Raw genomic sequence first — 22,185 nt, 5'->3', positions numbered from 1 at the left:
CGTGCGGCCCGGCTCGGCGGGGCTGCGGCCTGCCAGCCGCGGCGGGCAGGGCCGGGCAGGGCCGTCCCCTCACGCCGCCGATCCCGCCTCCCCTCGTCGGGCGGCCGCCGCCGCCATCCCCCTTCCCCGCGCCGGCGGCTCCCCCTGCCTCCCTCCCTCCTGTCAAACCCGGCCTCGCAGGTCCCGGCTCTCCCGCCGCTCCTCCCGCAGCCCTTCCTCCGCCCACGGCCGCGGCTCCTCCTTCGCCGGCCCCGCCGCCAGCCCTCCATCCCGCCCCGCTGCCTCTCCGCAGGCACCTTCCTCCTCCTCCCTGCCCCCGTCTCTCCCCTCCTTTCCCATCTCCGCCTGCCATCCCTTCCCCGCTTCACCCCTTCCCTCCCTCATCCTTATCCTGGCAGCCCCTTCCCTCCCTCCATTCCCTTTCCGCCCGCACTTCGCTCCCCGTGGCCGTGCTCCCCCTGCGCCCTCCCTCATCTCCCCTCTCCATGAGGGCCCACGGCAGAACACGGCTTTCCTCAACTTGCCCTTCTCCTCCTCCACCAGCTCCTCCTCACTCTCCCCCCTGCCCTAGGCTACCTCCACCTCCTCCCCTCTGCCCCTCGCCTTCCCTGACAGCCCCCTTCTCCTCTTCTTCCCCCACCTTTGCCTTCTCCCCCCCATCAGCTCCCTCTGCCCCCCATCTTGCCCCCTTCTTTCTCCCCTCTGCCCGCAGCCTTCGGCCGCTGGAGCCCCTTTGCTCTGCTGCTCTCAGGCACAAGCCCCACGACAGCCCCGTCTAGCCACTGCCAGATCCCCATCCGAGCTGGGATAGCCCAGAGATGCCGGGGAATGGCTCCAGCCTCTCCCCAGTCCTGGCTTGAAAGGGGCCAGGAGCAAGCGGGCTTGTAACAAGTACCCTGTGCAAGCACCTTGTAACGAGCTCGTTGCATGTGGTGGCCCATTAACCCTAACGAAATTCTGCCCACCTGCAAGGAGAGGATGTTTTATAACCCTGGGGACTGGGAAATCAGGATTTGGTCCTCACTGAACAGCTCAAAGCAGCTGTTGGAGGCGATTCAGAGTGGCCTTTGAAGCTATTGTCACTGTTTTCCGCACCGAGCAGCTCTATGAACTGCAAGCAGGTCTTTTTGGTGCCGCTGAGCTACATTTTACATGCTCAGCTCTGCAAACCTCCTTTCTTCGGCGGAAATAAGGTAATTCTAATCATTTTGCAAAAGAAAGCAATGTGCTGACTCCCCGGCTGGGGCGGACTGTGGGAATTCTCATTTATTGGCATATAACCTGTACAGAACTCACTAACGTTGACTGAGTGACAGGTCATATCTAAGACATTCTTGTAAAACCTACAGGAAAAAAGTATTTTCACAAAATCATGTCACCTGGCTTTTGCTGCCAAACAGCCTAGGACTTTGCATCCAAGCACTCACTCAGTATGACTACACTGTGCAGATAAATGATAATAATTTATTGTTAGGAACAGAATACTTTTCACAGGCAATTATTTTTCACAATTAATAGAATAGTTCCGTTGGAAGAGACCTAAAATGACCATCTAGTCCAACTGTCTGACCACTTCAGGGCTGACCAAAAGTTAAAGCATGTCATTAAGGGCATTGTCCAAATGCCCCTTCAACACCAAAAATTAAGATTTTCCCATTTCTATATTAAAATTGCTTAGAAAAAGATCTAGGACCCAGTCAGAGATGGCTTTCTCCCAGGCGCACCAAAAGTGTTTGATTATCTTTGCCAGCTTAAAAGAGACTCCTTGATTCTGGTCTGCAACTGCATTAAGGCAGAAGTCTTTCCAGGCAGCCAATGAATTTTGGGAGTATGTGGATGTGTACAGAGAGGTCTCTGAGGAGAGAAGGGAAGAGGAATGGTCTAAAATTTCGCTCTTATTCCCTGCTTTATTTCCCTCCTCTGCTGCTGTACCTGAGAGCTGAGTACTAGCCCTCATTTTAATCACGCAGGGGCTCTCAGCTGCCTGTCACTGCTGGATTGAACAGAGTTTTGTGACACAGATCCCATCTTTTCTGGATGCACGGTCTGCTGCTCTCGCGTAAACATCTTATATTGCCTTTTCTGTAGGCACCACTGCAAGGTAATGCAATCAAGTACAAATCCAGGGAGTTCCATCACACAGAAGGCAAAAAAAAAAAAAAAATCATCTAAACCCACTGTCACATGAGTTAATTTGGACCTTACAGTCTCTGATGGATTCCAGGGCTGACAAGGACAAATAAACCCCCATGGACCAAACTCCACACTAACAAGTAGGAGAAAGGCCACTTTCTCTAACCCTTATTCCCTGAAGCTGAAAAGCGAGTACCAAAATCCCAAGTCTTTTCTGAACTTACTTGTATTTAACAGACACATTTCCTCCTCAGAACCCCACAAATCCTCATTTCCCTCAATTTCAAGCTCCTTCCACCCTTCAGAAAGACACGAGAGTTTGTCCTCAAAAATAAGAGAGAAGCCTGCATCAGAAGCACTGATTTCTCATCAGGGTGCAAAACAGAGAGAACATAGAGTCAGAGGAAGCACTAGGGAAGACACAACGCTGAGGTGATGCTATGGGGCTGTTCGTAGGGGGTTTCCCCTTTCGCAGCCCCAGTTGGGAGCTTAGAAACACCCCGACCTTGAAGAACAACCCATCCAAAGCCACCAAGGCAGAGAAGGCACCGACATCCCCGCTGAAGGGTCCCAAAGCTTGCCCAAAGTCACCGAGAAGCCCATGGCAAGGCCAGGACACCCTCCGCATCCCAACCGCCGCTGGAGCGAGCCCTGCTCCTGGCTGAGCTCCCCGGGGGTGCAGGGACCCAGCCGGAGGCATCCCAGCAGGGGGGACCCCGCCTTGCAGCCCGGGTCACCCCCACCTTGCCAAGCCCAAACCCCGCTCCCTGCAGTCCCGCGGCAGGGCTGGGCGGAGAGGAGGAGGAGGAAGAGGAGGAGGAGGAGGAGGCCGGTCTCGCCTCGCCTCCCCCTTCCCTCTCGCCGCGTTTCCTTGCAGCATTTCCATGCTAGAGGTCTCCACCGAGCTGCGGAGAGAGGCTCTGCCTGGCTGCGCCGGGCCCTCTTCCTTCCTTTGTGCATCCCCCAGCCCCGTGCAAGCCGTGCCCCCCCCACCCCGCCCCGGCCGCCACGTCCCCGCTTCATCCCCCCGGCCCTGGAGGCAGGAGCAAGCCGCCCCCCCGGGCAGGCAGAGCCGGGGCAGCGGTGGGGCGCCGGGTGCCACGTCGTGCCACCCCCACCTTCCCGGCCCGGCCGGGGCACCGAGGCCGCATCCCTGCCCGCATCCCCGCCCGCATCCCCGCTCCGCGTTTTCGGCGGCGGCGGGGTCCCCTTCGGCGGATGCTGCGCGTCTCCCCGGGCCGCTGGTGCTAAATGCTGAGCGCCGACAGGATGGAGGAGTTTCAGAGCGAGGAAGAGGAGCCCTGGTACGACCAGCAGGACCTGGAGCAGGGTAAGGATGGGGGCACCCCGCAAGCTGCCAGGGCTGGCGGGCCGGGGCGGTGCGGGGGCAGAAAAGGGGGCAAATCCCGGGTACAGGAGGGTGGGATACCTCCAGTCAAGACACACATTTGCTTGGCAAAGCCAGCGCCTGGTCCTGCAGCAGCACCTCCGTGGAAATCTCCACTCCGCTGCTCCAAGTCCCTGTCCTGGCCGTGGGAAGTTTAAACCCGAGGGATAGAGGCAGGGAGCCCAGATCGGTCCTGAGCCCCAGGGCGGTAAAAAATTTGGTGTGTTACATCCACAGGGAAGCTGGTTCCCCAGAAAACTTGCTGCAGGCAGAATCAAACATGGGTAGTCATGACATTGCTTTCATCTCAGAGCAGTTGCAGGTGGAGTTAGCAGGCACACGAGTTAGAAATGAATGCATTGGAAATAATGTGTTGCTAAGATGAGGATGCTGAAAGTGTTTCTCAAAAGCCTTTGCTGTCCAAGCCTAAATCCAAAGGGATCTTCAGCTCCTAAGTCACCTAATTACTTCTGGAGATTTTTCCACTCAGCCATAAAAGCAAGAGAAACTGGGAAGGAGAAGAAAAAAAAAAACCACACAGAAAAAAAACCAAGGCCAAGTTTCAAACAGCAGAAATAGCCTTGTTAGAGGATAAACATTCACTTGCATAGTTTGTTTTGAAGTAACTGTACCTCCGTTTGCACTAGTTCTACGTAATGTTTATCCTATGGCTGGACAGTTGGTGGCTGATTTGGGTCTTCCTTTTGGTTTGGGGTTTTTTTTGGTTTTTTTTTGCTTATCTTAATATTTTGAGTCAACACGCAGTAAGTAAATAACCAGAAGTCCCATTTCAGGCCAGTGGCCCAGGAATGAACTGAACTGATTTGTCAATGTGTAGTGAAAATCATTCCTATCCAAATACGGTACCCCTCCGACGCGTTGCACTATAGGTACGGTAGTTATATATTTGCTTTAGCCAGCTGACTGTCAGCAGGGACGTGCGGTCCAGCTGCAGTGCCTCTGCCCACCGTCGCTCCAGGACATTATGTCATGATATAAAGTTTACACAACTTCAGCTGCAGGGCAGAGGCCCAGCAAGGAATGATAACCAGCCCCCCAGGGATTTTTGCAGCTGGTTTTTAACCCCCATTTCTCAGTTAACAGGAAGTATCAATAGCTGGATACTGGGCCCTGTTCTTTGAATCACAACACGCCAATTAAGCCAGGGCAGAGCACGGAGATGGAGCTATCAGCCGAATAAACAGTGCAGCCTTTGAATGCTCAGAAATTCACATTTCTCAGTGACGTCTTCCCATGGCTCACAAGGGGCCTGGGCACTGGTCCAGGGGCAGGATGCAGGCTGAAGAACAGCAGAACTATGGGTGAATATAGGGAGTGTCGAAAAACATGGGACCGATTGATTTTTTTTAGGCTAACGCTGTCCCTGGTGTCAGGTTCATGAGTCAGCACTGGCATGGTACAACTGGCTCACAACAATAAAAAACACCTTCTTGCTGCAGGCCAGCTTCCCAGCTCTGTCCCAGCAGCGTAAATGTAGAATAACTGCCTCCAGATGATGGATTGATGCTGGGGACAGACTCCACCTTTGAGTGCATACAGGACTGGAGGAAAACACAGACCCAAAACAAAGCCCAGCTGTGGGGTTTGCAGCCTCCTGTATGAATGGGGGCGGCACAGGCTTGCACAAACTCAGGAGGAGAGATGGGGAAGGCTTTAACTAAAATCAGCCAACTGGAAAGGTCCTACAGGGTAATTACAACCATAATTAATTTGCATGGTGCACAAAGCATCATAAAGGACGGTGCTAGACTTTGTCCATATACCCTGCACCTTTGCATTACAGCCGTAGCAGCATCTGGAGGTCTTTGGTGACGGCACAGCCGTGAAGCTGTTGGTTTGGAAATGGGGGGTGGAAGTACAGTGGAAGATGTCCAGCGTAGCACGATTACGAGGCGGTCGCGGGCCGGCATTACTAAGAGGATTGGCATGCCAGCGGCTCAGGGTCGCACAGAAGCCCACGCCTGGCAGCAGCGCCAGGAAGGCGGAGGACAAAAGCATAGGCTTAAAGACTGTTCCTTAGGAGCGAGGGGTGGGAGAAATGAGAAGCAACCTAAGCTAAGAGAGCGGAGAAGGTTCTTCTGTGAACCAGTTGGTTGCTGGGCCTTTATCATCATTTCACAGCATCATCAAATATTTATTACATTTACATCCAAAACTGTTTGCTAAGCAACGGATGGCTTAACTGGGAGCTCTGTGATGATTATGTTAATTAACCATTTTAGCACCACAGAGGAAATCATGCCGCCAGCTCCACTCCGAGCACCTGTTACTTTCCTCCCCATCCTCCACAGAGCTTTGGCTTACTGAAATAACTCCTTTTTTCAAGAAAATAAATGCCAATTGCTCTTTTTTTTCCCCCTGAAGTGCCCACAGCAACTGACTGCATCCACCACTTGCCTTGGAGGCAGGAAGATCTGGTCCCCAGCCTCAAGGCCCTCCCAGCCTTGTTCGAATGAGGCTGGTGCCTTTCAGATTCCTTTCCCTGTTTCCCACCGTGCTGGAAGCCTGCATGGTTCAAACTGTTGTACCGAGATGCCTTAGCATATTGAGCAGAGACTCAAATCCCAGCCAGAGGACTTGGCAGTGACATGGAAACAGTAGTGGTGTCCTCTGAGGTGTTTCAGTCTTATGATGTTGCCTCTGGGAAGGCTTTCTGGTTTAAAAAAAGCTGTGGAAATGGAGCTCTGATTGCTTGGTAGTGTGGCTTTGCCTATTGCTGGACTTCCCAAGCATGAATAGATGTTAGCACTGCTTTGGTTCAGCCACAGCCTCGCCTTCCATGGGCTGGGGAATCTGTGCCTCTAAGCATTAAAACCCAAATACAGTGACAGTGAACCTTTTTCCAGCCATTGAGAACTGATGCTGTGGCTACAGTTGCATCATACCCTGTGTACAGGGTGTACGTGCAGCCAGACCCCAAGAGAATGAATGAGCTAAAATTAGAGAGCCTGAGCTGGGGATAAGTGGGGACACCTTTTCTGTTCATCAGAAGCATTTGTGTTCAGAAGGGCTGCGTGCCAACTCAATTGCATCTGGATCCAAACAAGGCAGAGACCAGACCCAGCAGCTCTCCCTGCCAGCCACTTCCAGCCTTCATCTCCCCTGCAGCAATCTCCTAAGAGTTCTCCTTGCAGTCACCCCGCTGCATCCCCTGATCTTCCCAGCCTCCCTATCCCCCTGCCAGCATTCAGGTCTAAGCCAAAGACCACAGAGTGCAGCCCAAGAGGAGGGCTCTCAAAGCCACCTTTGCAGTCTCTGGAGCCTAAATGCAGCCGAAGTGCTGAGGCAATTCCTCCTGTGTAAATAAAAAGGCCTTGTACCACTCTGAGTTAGCCAGTGGGACCAGAGGTAGTACAAGAACCAGCACATCATCTCATTGCCGCTGCAAGACTGATAGGCCTCTCCTCCTGGGCAGCCACAGAAACTTTGGGGCCAAACCATCTGCAATGCAGGCTTAGGACTTTATGGCTGTAACCTCTAAAGGTCTCCAGATTTAAGTATCTTATTTTAATTCCTCCTCCTCCTGCCAAGCATCTGATTGCTTGCACGCTAAGAAGGAAAATGACACAAGGTGCTGAGCTTGCACCACTCCCAACTCATCCGTGTAAAGACACAGGGTCACCAGCACTCCGCTGATCAGCCCCTGACGTTGGGACGAACCCAGGGGATCAGTGCTAGCACCCATACCTGCCTGTTTTCTGCATCACCCAGCCGACGTGGGGTGGTCGCTAGAGCTGCAATTCACTATCGGCTTGCCCAAAGGATTCGCTGCACTGGGGAGCAGGCGGTACCCCAAATTTTGCCCCTCATGATGAAGTTATCCCAGCAGTCCAGCTCAGGGGACAAGCCACGCAGCTTGTCTGTCCTCCAGGAGCGCAGCAGTTAACTCGCTGTCCTTCCTCCCCAGCGGCAAGCCAGAAGGACTGTAGTAGCTGAGCCACTTACTTATTTAGCAGTGCAGTACAGCAGGTAGCTTATGGAAGTGGAAAGTTTTCAGTGACGAATTGCTGAGCTGCTTGGCAATGACAAGAGGGACTAGAAAAGTCACAGGAGACAAGGAAATAAGATGACAGGTTAGTCTGAGGAAGGGATGAGAGCCTCAAAACCTGGGGAGGAAAAAACCCCAAATATAATATATATATATATATATATATATTTGGGGGGGGTTTTATATGTATATATATATTTGGGTGTTTTTTATATATATATATGTATTTTCCTAGAATAAAAGTTTCCCCTGTTATGTGAAGGCAGCAAGAAAACAGGGCATAAGAGAGTCCCACACAGCAACTTCCAGGTCCCCCTCCTAGTCTCCCACAGAAGCTCCTTTCTACATCTGCTGAACCCCAGGCACATAATTCCAGCTGTGGGAGGGAACAGAATTAGAGGAACTGCTAGAAAGGAAAGGAGAAGCAAAGGGGAAAAAAAGAGAAAAGAAAAAAGAAATCAGAGTTTTCCATATCTCCCATCCTGAAACAATCAGCTAACAGTGGCATTTCTCCTTGGCAAGGCCATGCGCGAAGGATTTACGGTCCGAGTCCTGAAGGACATTCCTCCCATGGCAGCCCTGAGCCCGAGGGAGTGGGAGCCAAGGCACCGGCCGCTAACACCCTGCACGTGGAGGCTGTCCCCCCCACCCTGGCATTTTCCAGTCCTCTTTCATTTCTCCTGTACCAGGCAGCGCTGGCTGGTGACAGGGCGGATGCACTGACTCAGTGTGACAGTCAGGAACCACTTAGAGCTGTGACAGCACCACGGTTCGATCCTACTCCTGCTAAAAGCAGTGCCAGCGCTCAGGCTAACGCACGGCTTGCTTGCTCCTGCACACACTCCATCTCCTCTACTAAAAGGCCTTTCCCAGAGCAGCACAGTGGTATATTCCCACCTCACCCGACTAATACATCTGTGTGCGCACACCAAATGCATCATTAGGGCTTCTAAAGCTTTACTTAACCTGCTCAAAAACACATATGTGGGCCAAGAATTTAGGAAAATATCTCCAATACAAAATACCCCGGAGGAATGAGACCAGATGTTACACAACTGCCAGTCTTTGCACAGCTGGGAATTTTAAAGTGATTTTATGTTAGAGTTGTTCTTCATTTTTTTTTCCATGTGTATTTAACAAACAGTTATAAAACTTCTCTCCAAAAGGTGATAGTTCTTTAAATGGTTTAAACAGCCTCTTCCTCTGCAGCCTTCTGGGAAGTCACTCTAGTTTACCCCATGTGCAGTGCAGCTGCCCTGGCACTGCTCAGTTAACTTGTCTCCTCCCTGAAGAATTCAGTCTTTTGAGTGTGTAACATCCAGGTCCATGCTGACCTCTTCCAATTATGCGGATGGCAGCTGGAGCTAGGACATGATCATGTCATCCTCCAAGTTTTCTTGGCCCACAAGCAAATGGCGAGTCCTGGGAAGGCACTCAAGGTGGTGGCTGAGCACTGGTCTCTGCAGGAGGAGGCAGAGCAAGGAGCAGCACAACACCTCCCCCCGAGCACCAGTCTTTGCAGCAGAGCTGCTTCAGGGACACTGTTTTTGCTGTTGGGCTCCTGGAAGAAGCCTTGCCCTGCATCCTGCTCAGGACTAGTGATGGACATAAATAACACCATCTCAAGAGTACAGCAAGTATTTCATCACTCCCTTTCCTTACAAACTCGGACTGGAAGGCTACAGCACTGTGTTCTTCCTGCGTAGCTCCACAAATGGCACCGATCACTCACCTGAGGTCAGGACCTCTTCCCACATGGGCAGCATCTCCAGCCAGTACCGATGGCCAGGCACAAGGCAGCCGAGCTGTGTGTGAGCTTAGCACCTGGAGGAACAGGGCTTCAGAGCATTTCCCAGCAGTGGATGGGAAGGGAGCAGTAGTGGGGCAGCAGCGTGCAAGATGATACGCTTTTCTTCAAAACCAAGCAGAGGGACTGCTAGAGAAGAGGTGAGCAGGTTTTTGGTGTTGCTGCAGAGGTTCAGGCTGTTTTCTGCATTTAGCTGTAACACATGGCTGTGGAAGAAGGATCTTCTCTGTACCTACATGCCTCCGGCACATGAAAAGCAGCAGACAGGAGTAACCAGCAGCTGTGGTGCTGGCAGTGGTCTTGGGGGTTGCCGCAGCTGCAAGTAGCAGTTTTGCTGGAACTTGGTTGCTCCCCAAGAGACCAAACCTCTCAGGATCGGTGGTCCCACCTGCAAGAGGGAAGCAAGGGCAGCCAAGTTGGCTGGCAATGGCTCAGAGGAGGAGAATACGTTGTGTGAGCATGAGCGAGGCTGAAGAGCTGACATGGTTGTGGCAGCCCATTGCTGTGGGCACCGTGCTCTGCTGCGTGAGCACACTGACCTGTCCTTCGCAGGTTGCCTTTGCTTAGGGCTCTGCACATGCACAGTACTGTGGTGCAGCAGCAGCAAAAGCCAACATGTAATGTCTCCCTGGTGCTCATTCTCCTTGTCCATCCTGGGTCAGTTACAACCTCCTGCCCCCAAAACACACCAGTGAGATGAGATTCCCACATGGCATCAAGCCACATGTCTGTGTCTTTAGCTTTGAAAGAGTAAAAGCCTCTATTCACGGCTCTCTGCATCCCAACATAATTAATTAGTTGGAGCTTTGCTGCCTGGAGGAGGGGAGCACGCAGGAAAGCACTGGCTGCCTTTCTCCCTCCTGTTTCCTCGCTTCTTCTCCCCAAGAACTCCACTTGTATGTATTTATTTAGGACGCTTTCTGATCCAGGTGCACTATCAGAGCCTCAGAGCAACCAATCACTGAGCTCTTTGAAACCATTTTAGCCTACAAGGCAAACATGGCATCAAGGCTGTTTAGATAAGAGAACAGCAGGGAAAGATGCAGATGGGGCCCAACCATGGTCTAATAACATACTCTGTGTTATCACGCTCTAACAACTTGGCAAAATGCACACTGATTGCTGTGGGCACGGGGATGGGACTGCTGTGTATGTGTTTGTATAGACATATACAGCTTATAAGCAGAGGTAACCATCCTAGGTCTCAAATGTTAACATGTAGGGGAGGCCTTTGGGCACAGAATGATAAGAGAGCAGAAAGAAAAAGGTGAGCGTCAATTAAAATCAAAGAAGACTGATGAGCATCTGAGAAGAATAAAAAAAGAAGAGCTGATAGAAAGGAAATGCTGAATAAGACTGAAAGATACAGCAGGCAAGAAAGGGAGCGGCAGGGGCTGAGAAGGCTGGAGGACTTCCAGCACGGTACAGACAGTGCACCCCTGAGCCCCTTGCCAGGGTTTTCCACTCCTTGGTGGTGCCACTTTTGCTCAGGGGACTAGAGACAGCACAGAGGGAGCTGCTCTCGTTGTACTGTACTTGCCTCTGCCTTCTGCAAACCGCATCTCTCTGCCACCACCCGAGCTCCCCCCCTACCAGGGAAGCTCATAGAGCCAAAGGCTTTGCCCAGGGGTACGTAACAGATTATGCAAGAGAAAGAAAAGGGAAAGAAAAGGAAGGGGGAAAAAAAAAGCAAGCAGGAAATCCAGCAAATCTCATTAGGCTAACAGAAATGCCCATGTGCCCAACATCAGCTCAGCCCAGCTACAGCCACGGTTTGAAAAGGAGGGGAAGAGGGAGGATGGGGCTGTGCTGCCAGGGGCTTCGTGCACAGCCCTTGCCTGCACTCACCCAGCCCTGCCAGGGGCACCTTTCCCCCTTGCTGCATTGGGCTGCTCTGCAAAACAAACCCTGCCTTTGCGATACACCTGATTACACCAAAATGGCAGGTCCCCACAAAAAACACACAGAACATCAAGTGCAAAGCTGAATTGGGTAGGAACGTCCGAGTTATGGCAGCGTAAAATGGATGGAGAATCCACCCCTCAGCAGTAACACTGGTGGCTCTCTGAAAGCTCTGCCTGGTCATGGAAAACAGTCATCTCTGGAATGGGTATGTTGAAAACGCTTTTCCAGGTTGTTTGCAAGATGCTGTCAGATGGCACTTGTTTCTCTGCACCCCAGCACATTCCACTGCAAAAGCTTATAAGGGCTAAGTACACAGATTGCCTCCGTCACCTGTCATGGAGCAGTAGTAAGTGATATACAAAAGCTGATCTTCATTGTAATATACCCAGATGGCACAATCCCGTGCAACTAAGAAGAAAAATAAATGAGCAGCAAGTATACCCTACCCTGGGGTAAGCCAGCATAGCATCATTTATTTAGATTTTGAAAGGAATAATTGCACCTACCCTTGACTCTAAGTACCCGTGTGTAATGGAGCAGACAGCAAATGCAATTAAATTAAACGTCAACAGCATTAAACATCAGTTCTTAACTCTCAACCTACCCCATCCATCAGCTAACAAGCACCCTGAACTTCCTCCAGAGACCTCTACCCAGAGCTCTGCTAGCTGCTCCTCCCTGCTCTTTAGCAGGTGAATTCACCATCTGCAGCCCCAGCCATTTAGGAAGGGACCACAAGTAATTCCTTAATAGATGGTTAGCTGAAAAGAACCTGCAAAAACATGCACCATAACCCCCTGCTTTTTAGCTCTATGAGCCAAAAAACTTCTAACACCCCCCTACAATCCTGTCTGTCTTGCAGGATGGGGAGAGGGTTGGGCTATTTAAAGGTGAGGAGCAAATCACAGCACCCCTCGCCTGCGCTCGGAGTAGTGGGCACGTTCTCTCACAGCCTAAACACATGAATCCCTCAATGCAAGAGAGACAATGGGGAAAAACCCAAAGCAGCTGCTCCAGATGGTGGCTTCCTCCAGAAAGCTGTATTTACGAGGACCATCTGAATAGCTACTGGATCATTGTCGTGCCGAGATGAGCCAAAACCTCCCCTGCCCGACACCAGGCTTATACTCCCCTGAAGCCACAACCAAGAGATGCTGGGTGGAAAAAACCCTTCAGTGAGCGGGCTCGGCGACGACTGCTCTGCTCAAACAGATGCAGGCCAGCGCTGGGAAGGCAGAAATGGCTCCAAACCCTCTTTGAGCCTCATTGCAAGCTGCTGCGAAGGCTGGGGCAGCTGGGAAGTGCCCAGCTCCGCAGCAGCCCCATGCAGTGCACATCTGCCTGAGCCAGCATTGCCACGGGATGCTGCAGCGGGGGAGTACCCTGCAGTTTGTTCCTCAGCCTCTTTCAGTCAAAGACAACCTGCTACAGCTTTTGGATCAGTATTTTTTTTTTTTTTTTTCAAGTTTCCCTAGTGACACGGAGCTAGCAGAATTATCACTGGGTTGATGATGATCTCTGCAGCTCCAGGACAGCTGCCTCCTGGATATACTGCCTGGCCACGCTCCCCTGTACCAAGTGCTGCCTGGATTCAACTCCTGCTCCCTTCCCACCATATGGTCTCTCTTCTCTTCCCCTCCCTCCTTGTTCAGGCGCCTTTCCCACGGAAGCTTGCAGGGAAACGCAGCCTCCGTCCCTCCTTCCGCTTCGTTCTGTAGGCGCAGCTCTTTGTTTGGGGATGCAGGGTGTCTCCTCAGCTGGTGTTAGTTAGAAGGGTCACGTCAGTGCTTGCAGTACTGAGAGCCAGAGGGTACGGAGCTGGTGTTGTCCAGGACAGTTTGCATCTGCACTCTGCAGCCCTCTCCCAAATAGGATTTGGGTAACACTGCCCCCCCCCCCCCCCCAGTTTTTCCGTTGAATGTCGGCCGTTTCACAGCGTTGCCTTCAGCGCTGCGGAGGGATCGGGCACATGGAGCGGACACACATTGCGACCGCTCCCCACCACTTCATTCCTCCTTCTGCGTAGAGAGGGGAGGGGGAAGGGAGGCATCAGCATAGCTGCTAAATTAGGGCAAGTTGTACAACAGTGGCTGGCTGATCTGACAGCAGAGAAGCAAAGAGGAATACAAAAAATTGTGGGGAAACCCAGAAAAAAAATCCCCAAATTCCTAAATAGGTCTTCTGCCCCCCAAACAACTTACTGAAACTTCACATGCAGCCTCAGGTTTCCGAGATCTCCAAGGAGAGGAGCTGCGTGCTCCCCCAGCCCACGCAGAGCCACAATTAGTGCAAAGATCTAGAGGGATCTGGTCTAAAGATGACAAAAAGCACTTCCACACAGCATCCCCTCCCTCTCCCCAGTCTGGGGGAGACCAACAGGTGGGAAAGAGGACTCAGGCACGAGGGGAACGGATGAGACAGGATTACGGAGGATGCTTTGACTGTCTGGTAGACAGAGAGTGAGTGAGCGTGTGAAGACGGCTGAGGCAGTTAAAAGACACTAAAAGAACCAGCTCCCCCGTGTCCTTCAAGCCTGGAGTCTCCCAGGCCTTTATGCTCAAAATGGAAACCAAGAATCAATTTCCTCCTCAGAGCTCAACCCCATTCTTTCTTCTTTCCCACTCGTCCCCAAACGCTGCCCATTTCCCCCATTAAATTATTGCTGACAGAGCCCTTTAAATTACAATGCAGGATCTTGCACTGCCTAATCCACTTAACTCAACCCCAGCTGATTAAATTGGATGCCATATGGTGGGAGAGCACTGGTGTAATCCGCGGGGACGGGGACACACTTGACTCATTACCTGGAGCGCAGCACAGGGCCCTCTCACTACCCATCCCTGCGCCAGGGCCCTGCTTGCTGCAAGGGATGCGATTTGCAAGGTGCCAGTCTCCAGCAATGACAATGACACCAGCTCCGGCAAGGTGGTGGTGCCATTAAATACAGCTCCAAGCAGCTTAAAGACACAAATTGTCCTCCATCTCTGCTGGCATCTGGCTGTTTCCCCCATCCCCAGCTGGTGTAGCAAACACTCGGTCTCCCAAGGGCACTTGAGAAACTGGGGAAATTCGGTGCTTGGGGAAAAAAAAAAAAAATAGGTGGAGGAGGTCTGTCCATGGGGAAACGTGCCAGTATCTTGGTTGCGCTGATAGGTGGGATTGCAGCTCTCAGACCAGGTCACTGTGCAATGATGAGGATTATAATTAAAAAGGTCACAGCCTAGAATAACACGCTGCAATGCAGGCCACAGCTGGAGAGCACATTCCCATGGTAAAGGGGAGATTCGAGGACACACTGAGCAGATGTTAGCTGGATGACAGCTGGGGAGCCAGCCCTCCAGCACCGCTGGAGCCGCACGGAAAGAAACACAGCCATCACCCAAACTAATAACATATCAGCACTTCCCACAGTGCAGCATTACCCATCAGGAAAGCCCTATTCCAAGCACTGACAGCACTCCTCCCAGCAAGCACCGTGTCCGAGAGGTCAGTGTTAGTCTCATTTTGTGATGTGCCATTTGAAGTGTGAGAGATCAGTGATTTTCCCAGGCTCAGAATACACCCTAGGTATCCTGGTTCCCCTTCTTCTCATCTTAGTGACCAAGTATCCCTCTTTCCTAATCAACTGCGTGGCCAAATTAACCACTGAAAGAAATTATAGCTGCTCTCAGCCCTCGCAGAGCTTTTGCAAAACACATCATGAGCTGCAGACTAGAGAGAAGCATTACAATGGGCTGAGAAAATGCAGGAGACCAAGGTCCCCTCACACACTGCAGGATTGTCATTCCTTAATTACCTAAAACTGCATGATAACCATACTGGAGAGAGAAAGAGTAATAACACACATCAGGACCTGTTTCCTTACCTTTTTGAAGGTTTAAGGTCAGATTTTCAGTCTGTCACTGTAAGAGCAAGAAACTCACCTCTAAAAGCACCAGAAAAAATAGGAACCCACATGATCACAGGGGGTCAGGCTTTAAGAAGACAACCAATTTCTGTGAAAACAAGGAGTATTATCAAAGCTAGCTGTGCCATCCCAGGCCCCCAAACAGCATCACCTGAGGTGCTCAAGTTTTGGCCAATACAGGACTCAGAGGGTCCTGGGGCTTTTTCTTTACCCAGGAGGCAGCAAACCCAGTATTTTAAGCCAACTACACTGTCAACGTCTATTTTTCCCTGCACTTCTCCTAAAGTCCAACTATTTCAGTAGCTTCCTAAGGGCATTTAGAGGTGGCAGAGAGTGAATACAAAGCGGTTTGTCCTCACCCCAGAGCCGCCCCAAGGAAAGAGCCGCAGACCCGGCCGACGCAGCACTGCCCGGGTGGCAGATGCAGGAGGTGCTTCCAGCCCCCTCGGGCCACACGTGGTTTTATTAATCATGTCAGTCTATTAGCGGGTGATGGATGGAGGCTGACAGGGAAGGCAAGGCACTCCCTTCATTAGACATAATAATATAATTTACAGAGCATCCCCAAAGCCCCACAGGGCTTTACCAACCCTCGCTCCCATTCTGACGGATGCTGAGCCCCTCTCAGCCCCACAGGTCTGGGTGATAGGGGATGGAGGTGCTGAGCGCCTGCCACAGCCAAGCCTGGGGCCTGATCCTGGCTACGCAGTGTGTAGTGCAGCGCAGAAGGGTTATGCAGCCAGCCAGGCACCAAATCCTCATTGCACGGAGGAGCTGCAGATGTCCTGAGCTCAGCCTCCCCTTGCTCCTGCACCCCAGCAAGACAAAACAGGCCCAATCCTGTATGTCCCATAAGCACGCATCCATATCAAAACCTGCCAATAACACCAGTGCCGTCCAAAATTTGCCACTGTGGTCGGTGCGGTGGCATTCGGGGACCCCACGGCATCCACCCGCGGAGCCGTGGGAACTGCAGCAGCTTTGTCCCATCTGCTTTTCAGACTTGCATTTGGCCGCGGAGCTGGGGAAGACGTTGCTGGAGCGCAACAAAGAGCTGGAGGACTCACTGCAGCAGATGTACGCCACCAACGAGGAACAAGTGCAGGAAATCGAGGTAGGAACACAGTCGGGCCAGGGGTGGGGACAGAAGCTGCTCGGCCACCACTGTCACTTAAGGGCGATGGTGGGGAAGGGGCGCTTCCACCAATGCCAACAGCTCAGATGCCAGAGGAAAGGAAGAGATGTGCCACGGGGACGGGAGTTAAAGCCCATCCCAGCCCTGGAGAGGATACCCTTTTCCACACTAACTGGGATTTTCCCCCTTCTCTCATCCCCCCCGCCCCCCCCGCCCCGATGTGCACACCAGATTTTGGCACCAGGTTGCATCTGGGGCACGTTTGGCCTTTCCTGCCCATCCGCCAGCCTTCACACTGGCTTCTTTTTGCTCTGCTGCTGCTTTTCCTTGATTCCAGTTATTCATAATCACGTTTGTTCCCAGCTGGCCCCTCGGCACCCCCGTAACACAGCCCCCTTTGTTAGAGGCATAAAATAGCTCTTTCTCCAAGAGCTGCAATCTAAACCACTGTTTCAAGCATCCTTTGGGGTCAGGGCAGTGTTTCTAAGAGCCCACAGAACTGAACTTAGAGGATTAAACCTGCTGTGCCGGGAGGGTTTTCATCCACTGGAAAACTTCTAGGGATCTGTGAATTAAAAAAGATCGGAACCCCCCTGATTTAAAAAGACGCAGGGCAGGGGAGGGCTGCGAGTTCACAAAAGCAGCACGTGATGGCTGCGGGGATCTGACAGCAGATGTCCGAGGAACTGGTGCACGGATTTAGCCGTGCCCCCCAGCAGCCCTTCAGGAGCATGTCCATCATGGATTTGCGATCTGGTCCCAGCTGAGGGTAAGCTCTTGGGTAGGTGCCCCTGTCCCAGGATAAAAATCTTGCAATGACAGACTCACAGAAAGGGGTCTTTGAACACGCAGAAACCACGAGTCTCCTCACATTTCACGGACTCAGAGTTTCAGCCTGAATTCCCAAGGAAATGCAGCTTCTGCAATCGATCTGTCAGATGATCCATTAACCAACTGGCCAATTTCAGTCAACTTTGGTGAAGGGGCACAGTCCCAGGGATATCAACTTTCTTTGGGTACTGGGAATAAAAAAGCAGCTGAATAGAGAGAGACAGAGGTTAGTGGCCTTCACAGAGGGCAGGGGAAGTTCAACCTTATTTTAGACACAAAGTATTTACAGTAGGCAGGGGTATGAATATTTCCCCTGTGCAAAAGGGTTTAACCAGGTACAGGATAAATCAGCCTCAAAACACATTATCAGAGGAAGCAAAGGCTGTAGGAATTTCTGCCTGTGAAACAACCTGGATTTTGGATGTCGAGCGTTTCTGTTTCGCTTTTTCTTGCAGTACCTGACCAAGCAACTAGAGATGTTGCGGCAGATGAATGAACAGCATGCAAAAGTCTACGAGCAGCTGGACCTGACAGCACGGGACCTGGAGCTGGCTAACCAGAAGCTCGTGCTGGAAAGCAAGACATCCCAACAGAAGATACAGTGGTACGGCCTCCCCTCCTCCCACCGCAGTGGTGCTGTACCCAAAAGACCATCATTTCACCTTTCCCCTGCCCCAAAGCGCAGTGTGTCTTTGCTATTTGAGCCATTCTCTTATCAGTCAGGTTTTGCAGCTATTTACAACACGAGCTCATTGCACCAATGCTGGTTAGCAGAGGTCAGCCACAGCACAGACGCCCCTGGGACGAGGGCTGGATAGAGTGCCTGTAGCTGCCAGGAGAGAGGCACAGCAGCCTCTCCTCCTCCTCCACCTCCTCAGATGCGTTCCCTTGAAGAAGAGGCACATAATCGTATCAGGGAGGTCCCCAGCATGCAGCCCAGCAGGCACACTAGGCACAGATCCAGCATTTAGCAAAACCCTGGCTAGTCCATGCTGAAACACTAGTTTGTCAATAACTTTTTCTTTCCTAAAACAGGCCCACGATCAAGGTCATCCCTGGAAACAACAGACTAACGTATGTCCTTGCAATGCAGCATCTTTTGCAAACGATTGTGCAGAAAGGGAGTTTCAGAGCAGAGAGTTTTATAAACTGCATTCACAGCCAGAACAAAACTAAATCTCTGCCCGGTCTCTCTGTGTTTATCTCTACAAGAGAAACAAGAGGAAGAGAGTAAATAGCTCACCTGCTTGCTTTTAGTGCAGAGATATTCCAGGATAGTGCTTATGTCCCAGAGGTGACTGTTTTAGCCAACTGACTGGAGGACAGAGGGTCTCAAATTAGTACGATCCCTTGCTGCTGCTTCAATCCCCTAACCTTTTCTACAAACACCCCCATTCAAGAACAACCACACAGAGAAAGAACAACCACTGCCATGAAAAGCAAGTGCTGTCAGGCTCCCAGGGCACATGCTAGAAACTGGAAGCACCTTCCCTGGACTGACTTTCTCTATAGGGAAAAAACCACCTTTCAAAGACCTGTAGTGCCTGACTCCTCATCCATGCTCCCTCCTCTCTCTGCAGCTTAACGGAAACGATCGAGGGGCTGCAGAACCAAGTGGAAGAGCTGCAGAAGCAGGTGGAGGAGATGCGGAGCTTGGAGCAGCTTCGCATTCGGCGGGAGAAAAGGGAGCGGCGCCGAACCATCCACACCTTCCCCTGCCTTAAGGAGCTGTGCTCCAGCCCCAGGTACTGAGCCTTGCCTTTAGCAACCCCTCCAACCTTCTCCCCCACCTCCTCTGCCATGAACAGGGGATGCGGTGGGTTAGCACCTCTGGGGGTACACAAAAACCCACACAGACCCCCACAGAGATCTAGGGTCTGCATCAGAGCCTGAAATTCAATGCTGGAGGTGAAGGGAGGACCTCCCTCTCTCCTACCTGCCCACCTAAGCATGTGGCAGTGGCAAAGCAGAACCTCTATGATCCCAGCATCAGCAATGCCTCGAATGGGGAGACATAAACTCGTTTTCAGAGTACAAGAATAGCCACCCAGGAGGATCTGGATACCTCACGCAGCTGCACTGGGCCAGGCTGCCGGGGACAGGCGTTGCCTGAAGGGGCTGGGACTCTCCTGGCACATTGGCAGGGAGCTGTGCAGGAACACCCATCAGACAGGACGTATTGCTTGAGCTGTGTATAGCTCAAACCAGCCTCTCCCAGTACAGCCCACCCAGCAACACATCATGTGAAGAGGACCCTTACCTCAAGCTGCCTGTGCAGCTTCCCTTCCCGAACCAGCACAGCCCATTTTCCCTTTGCAGCTGCCTCCCAGCACAGGACCAGCATCTCTGGCTCACTGAAACCAGTTGAGATGGTGCGTTTTGTCCTGTATGACCCCAGTACCCCCCAGGAGCACCAGTCACACACCAAGATACACCACATGCTGCCAAGTGCTGTACAAACACCTTCAGCACTATTGCACACTTGATCCTCCTTAAAACTCAGCCACTGTGTTAATTCACTGACCTCGTGAGAGCATTTCTTGCTCAGCTTTGTCCATAATAGAGGCTTCTTTAAATAGATAAGCAATCAATAAACTTTGTTACTGAAAGCATCCCCTGCCAGAGGATATGAACAAAAGACACTTTTCCTGCAGCAGCAACGGGGATGTTATGACAGCATAACCTAACCCCCAGCAAAATCCACTTAATGTCTCTGTGATTCTTTTCCCCCCAGTCCCCCAACCCCACTCTCCCCCCAGTGCCTCGGGACCTCAGTTTGGCTTGCAGCTCTGCAGTTGGCTCTGAAAGTCAGGCTGCCCTTCAGTAACTTGGAAATCTGTTCAATACCCCCCGCCACTAGTCATGCCTCCCAGGGGAAGCCACGGCGCTTGCTTGTTTCCAATCTGTTCTAACCAGATAGGATGCCATGGGCACTTCATTGAGAAGAATAATCTGATTTCCCGACAGCAACGTGAGGGAAGGGGGAAGTGCGTGTTATCGCTTCCCAGGCAGTGAGCAATGAAGAAGGGGTAACTGTCGGAAGCCTCTTTCTGCCTCCCTTGCTGCATAAATATTCTTCCACTCTCTCTGGAGGACCTCTCAGACACAGGACAGCAGAGCCTGCGCTTCTGGTTTTCGGTTGGGTGGGGTTTGGGGTTGCTGGCAGGTGCAGTGATTAGTTGATGAACTCCAGCAGAAAAAACTCAAAGCCTACTCAAACTCTACTTTCAGCTTTTGAACTGGTAGCACTTGAACATTCATCCTTGCTTCATGGCAACGTTGGTGGTTTGTCCATTAACCGGATAAGTCTTTTACCTTTTAGGGTTTCATTTCCCTCCTGTGTTTCATCACTGCTATCAAATAAGACTGCAGGTTCTCTTAGACAGAGCCTGGTCGCTGTGTCCAAAAGAGCCACAGCCACTCCTTGTGGTCTCCTGGCACACGGGAGCAGGCGTATCTCTCTCCACGAGCTCAGGTTACCTCCTTTCTGGGCATCAGTGGAACTACTTACATGACGATAAGACACAACCTGAGCGCCTCATGGACTGCCACTTGATCAGACTCTCTCAAGGGTCTTTCTTCTCTTTCAGGTATGAGGACACGTTCCAGGTCCACAGCTCTTCCACAGAGTTCAACCAGAAGCCACTGGAGAGGGAAAATGAGCGTCTCCAAGCCATGGTGAACTCCCTGAGGTCCCAAGTCAACCAGGAGAAGCAGCGGAAGGAGAGGGTTGAGCGAGAGTACACCTCCGTTATTCAGGAGTACTCAGACCTCGAGCAGCGGGTGTGCGAGATGGAGAACTGCAAACTGCGCATCAAGGAACTGGAAGCAGAGCTCCTAGAGCTACAACAGATGAAACAAGTCAAGAAGTATCTGCTCAGCAGAGAAGACAACTTGTCTGAGGCCCTCCTCGAGCCACTGAATAACGCCCCAGAAGCAGACTACATCGACCTCTCTGAGGAGGAGGGAGGGAAAAGTCATGGGCCATCAATGACGCCTTCCCCAAATCACCCTGTCCGGAAAAGCTGCAGTGACACAGCCCTCAATGCCATCGTGACCAAGGATGCCGTGAGCCGGCACGAAGGCAATTACACGCTGCACGCTAACAACGTGCGCAAACGGGGCATGTCCATCCTGAGGGAAGTGGACGAGCAGTATCACGCCTTGCTGGAGAAGTACGAAGAGCTCCTGAGCAAATGCCGGCAGCACAAGGACAGTGTGCGCCACACAGGGGTCCAAACGTCCCGGCCCATCTCTCGCGACAGCTCCTTCAGAGACTTCCGGGGAGAGGGACATGAGTTGGAAGAGCGGAAAACCATGGAGAAGACCATTAGCAAACACGTGGAGGCGGTGGACAAGCGGCTGGAGCAGAGCCAGCCCGAGTACAAGGCTCTTTTTAAGGAGATCTTCTCCCGCATCCAGAAAACAAAAGCAGACATCAATGCCACAAAGGTGAAAAACAAGAGCAGCAAATGAGTCCTGCCTCTCTGCAAACTCCCACGTGCAATCGCAACAGCCAAATCTTCTCTTCAGCCCCAGGAAACGCCACGTGGCCCCACTGCTTTGAAGGTTCGAGAGGTCTACAAGAAAGAAAATGTCACAGAGGCTCAACTCACTTTTTTAAGCTTGGGCTCTGGACAACTTGTTGGAACAATTGTACATTGTAGTTAGAGGATTTCAGACACTGTATGACGGATCTCTGCATGAGTTGCTGCCGCTGCCAGACACCACAACAGCAACGTAAACCACACCACAAAAAAAGAAAACTGATCACTTCCTCCACCCTTTTCAGCTTGTCTTACAGCCCGATTATCTGCAAGCAAAAGCCTGGATGTCCTCCAGCATCCTGCCACAGCTGGAGCACAGTGTTTCGAAGTAAAACAAAAAGCCATCAGAACTTCAGGGGCTGTTGCAGCACACCAGCCCAACCCTTCACTTTGGTTTTATGGCTAAGAACCTACGCTTGTACCCGAGGGACTTCCATCTATGCCTTCCCCTTCCCCAAAGGGCAGTACGTTCTTGCTATTTAAGCCATTCTCTTACCAGTCAGGTTTTTCAGCTCTTTACAATG

At 51.8% G+C, this 22,185-nt stretch overlaps 1 protein-coding gene across 1 annotated transcript; it reads left to right on the top strand.

Moving 5' to 3' along the window:
- Positions 1-3,384: 3,384 nt before the first annotated feature.
- On the top strand, positions 3,385-21,590 carry CDR2L (cerebellar degeneration related protein 2 like). The gene is made up of 5 exons (XM_059828275.1): positions 3,385-3,463; positions 16,150-16,262; positions 17,570-17,718; positions 18,695-18,859; positions 20,705-21,590. Exons 1-5 carry the CDS (start codon positions 3,385-3,387, stop codon positions 21,588-21,590), a joined length of 1,392 nt encoding a protein of 463 aa, XP_059684258.1.
- Positions 21,591-22,185: the final 595 nt, after the last annotated feature.

This window comes from Gavia stellata, chromosome 22 (genome assembly GCF_030936135.1).
Source record: "Gavia stellata isolate bGavSte3 chromosome 22, bGavSte3.hap2, whole genome shotgun sequence".
Taxonomy (NCBI): domain Eukaryota; kingdom Metazoa; phylum Chordata; class Aves; order Gaviiformes; family Gaviidae; genus Gavia; species Gavia stellata.
The sequence above is the reverse complement of the archived record's forward strand: the minus strand, read 5'-3'. Positions and strand labels throughout refer to the sequence as shown.

Coding starts and splice junctions, on each gene's coding strand:
- CDR2L (XM_059828275.1), top strand. CDS start 3,385: ATGCTGAGCGCCGACAGGATGGAGGAGTTTCAGAGCGAGGAAGAGGAG. Junction 3,464..16,149: donor CCAGCAGGACCTGGAGCAGG/GTAAGGATGGGG, acceptor TCTGCTTTTCAG/ACTTGCATTTGGCCGCGGAG. Junction 17,719..18,694: donor TCCCAACAGAAGATACAGTG/GTACGGCCTCCC, acceptor CTCTCTCTGCAG/CTTAACGGAAACGATCGAGG.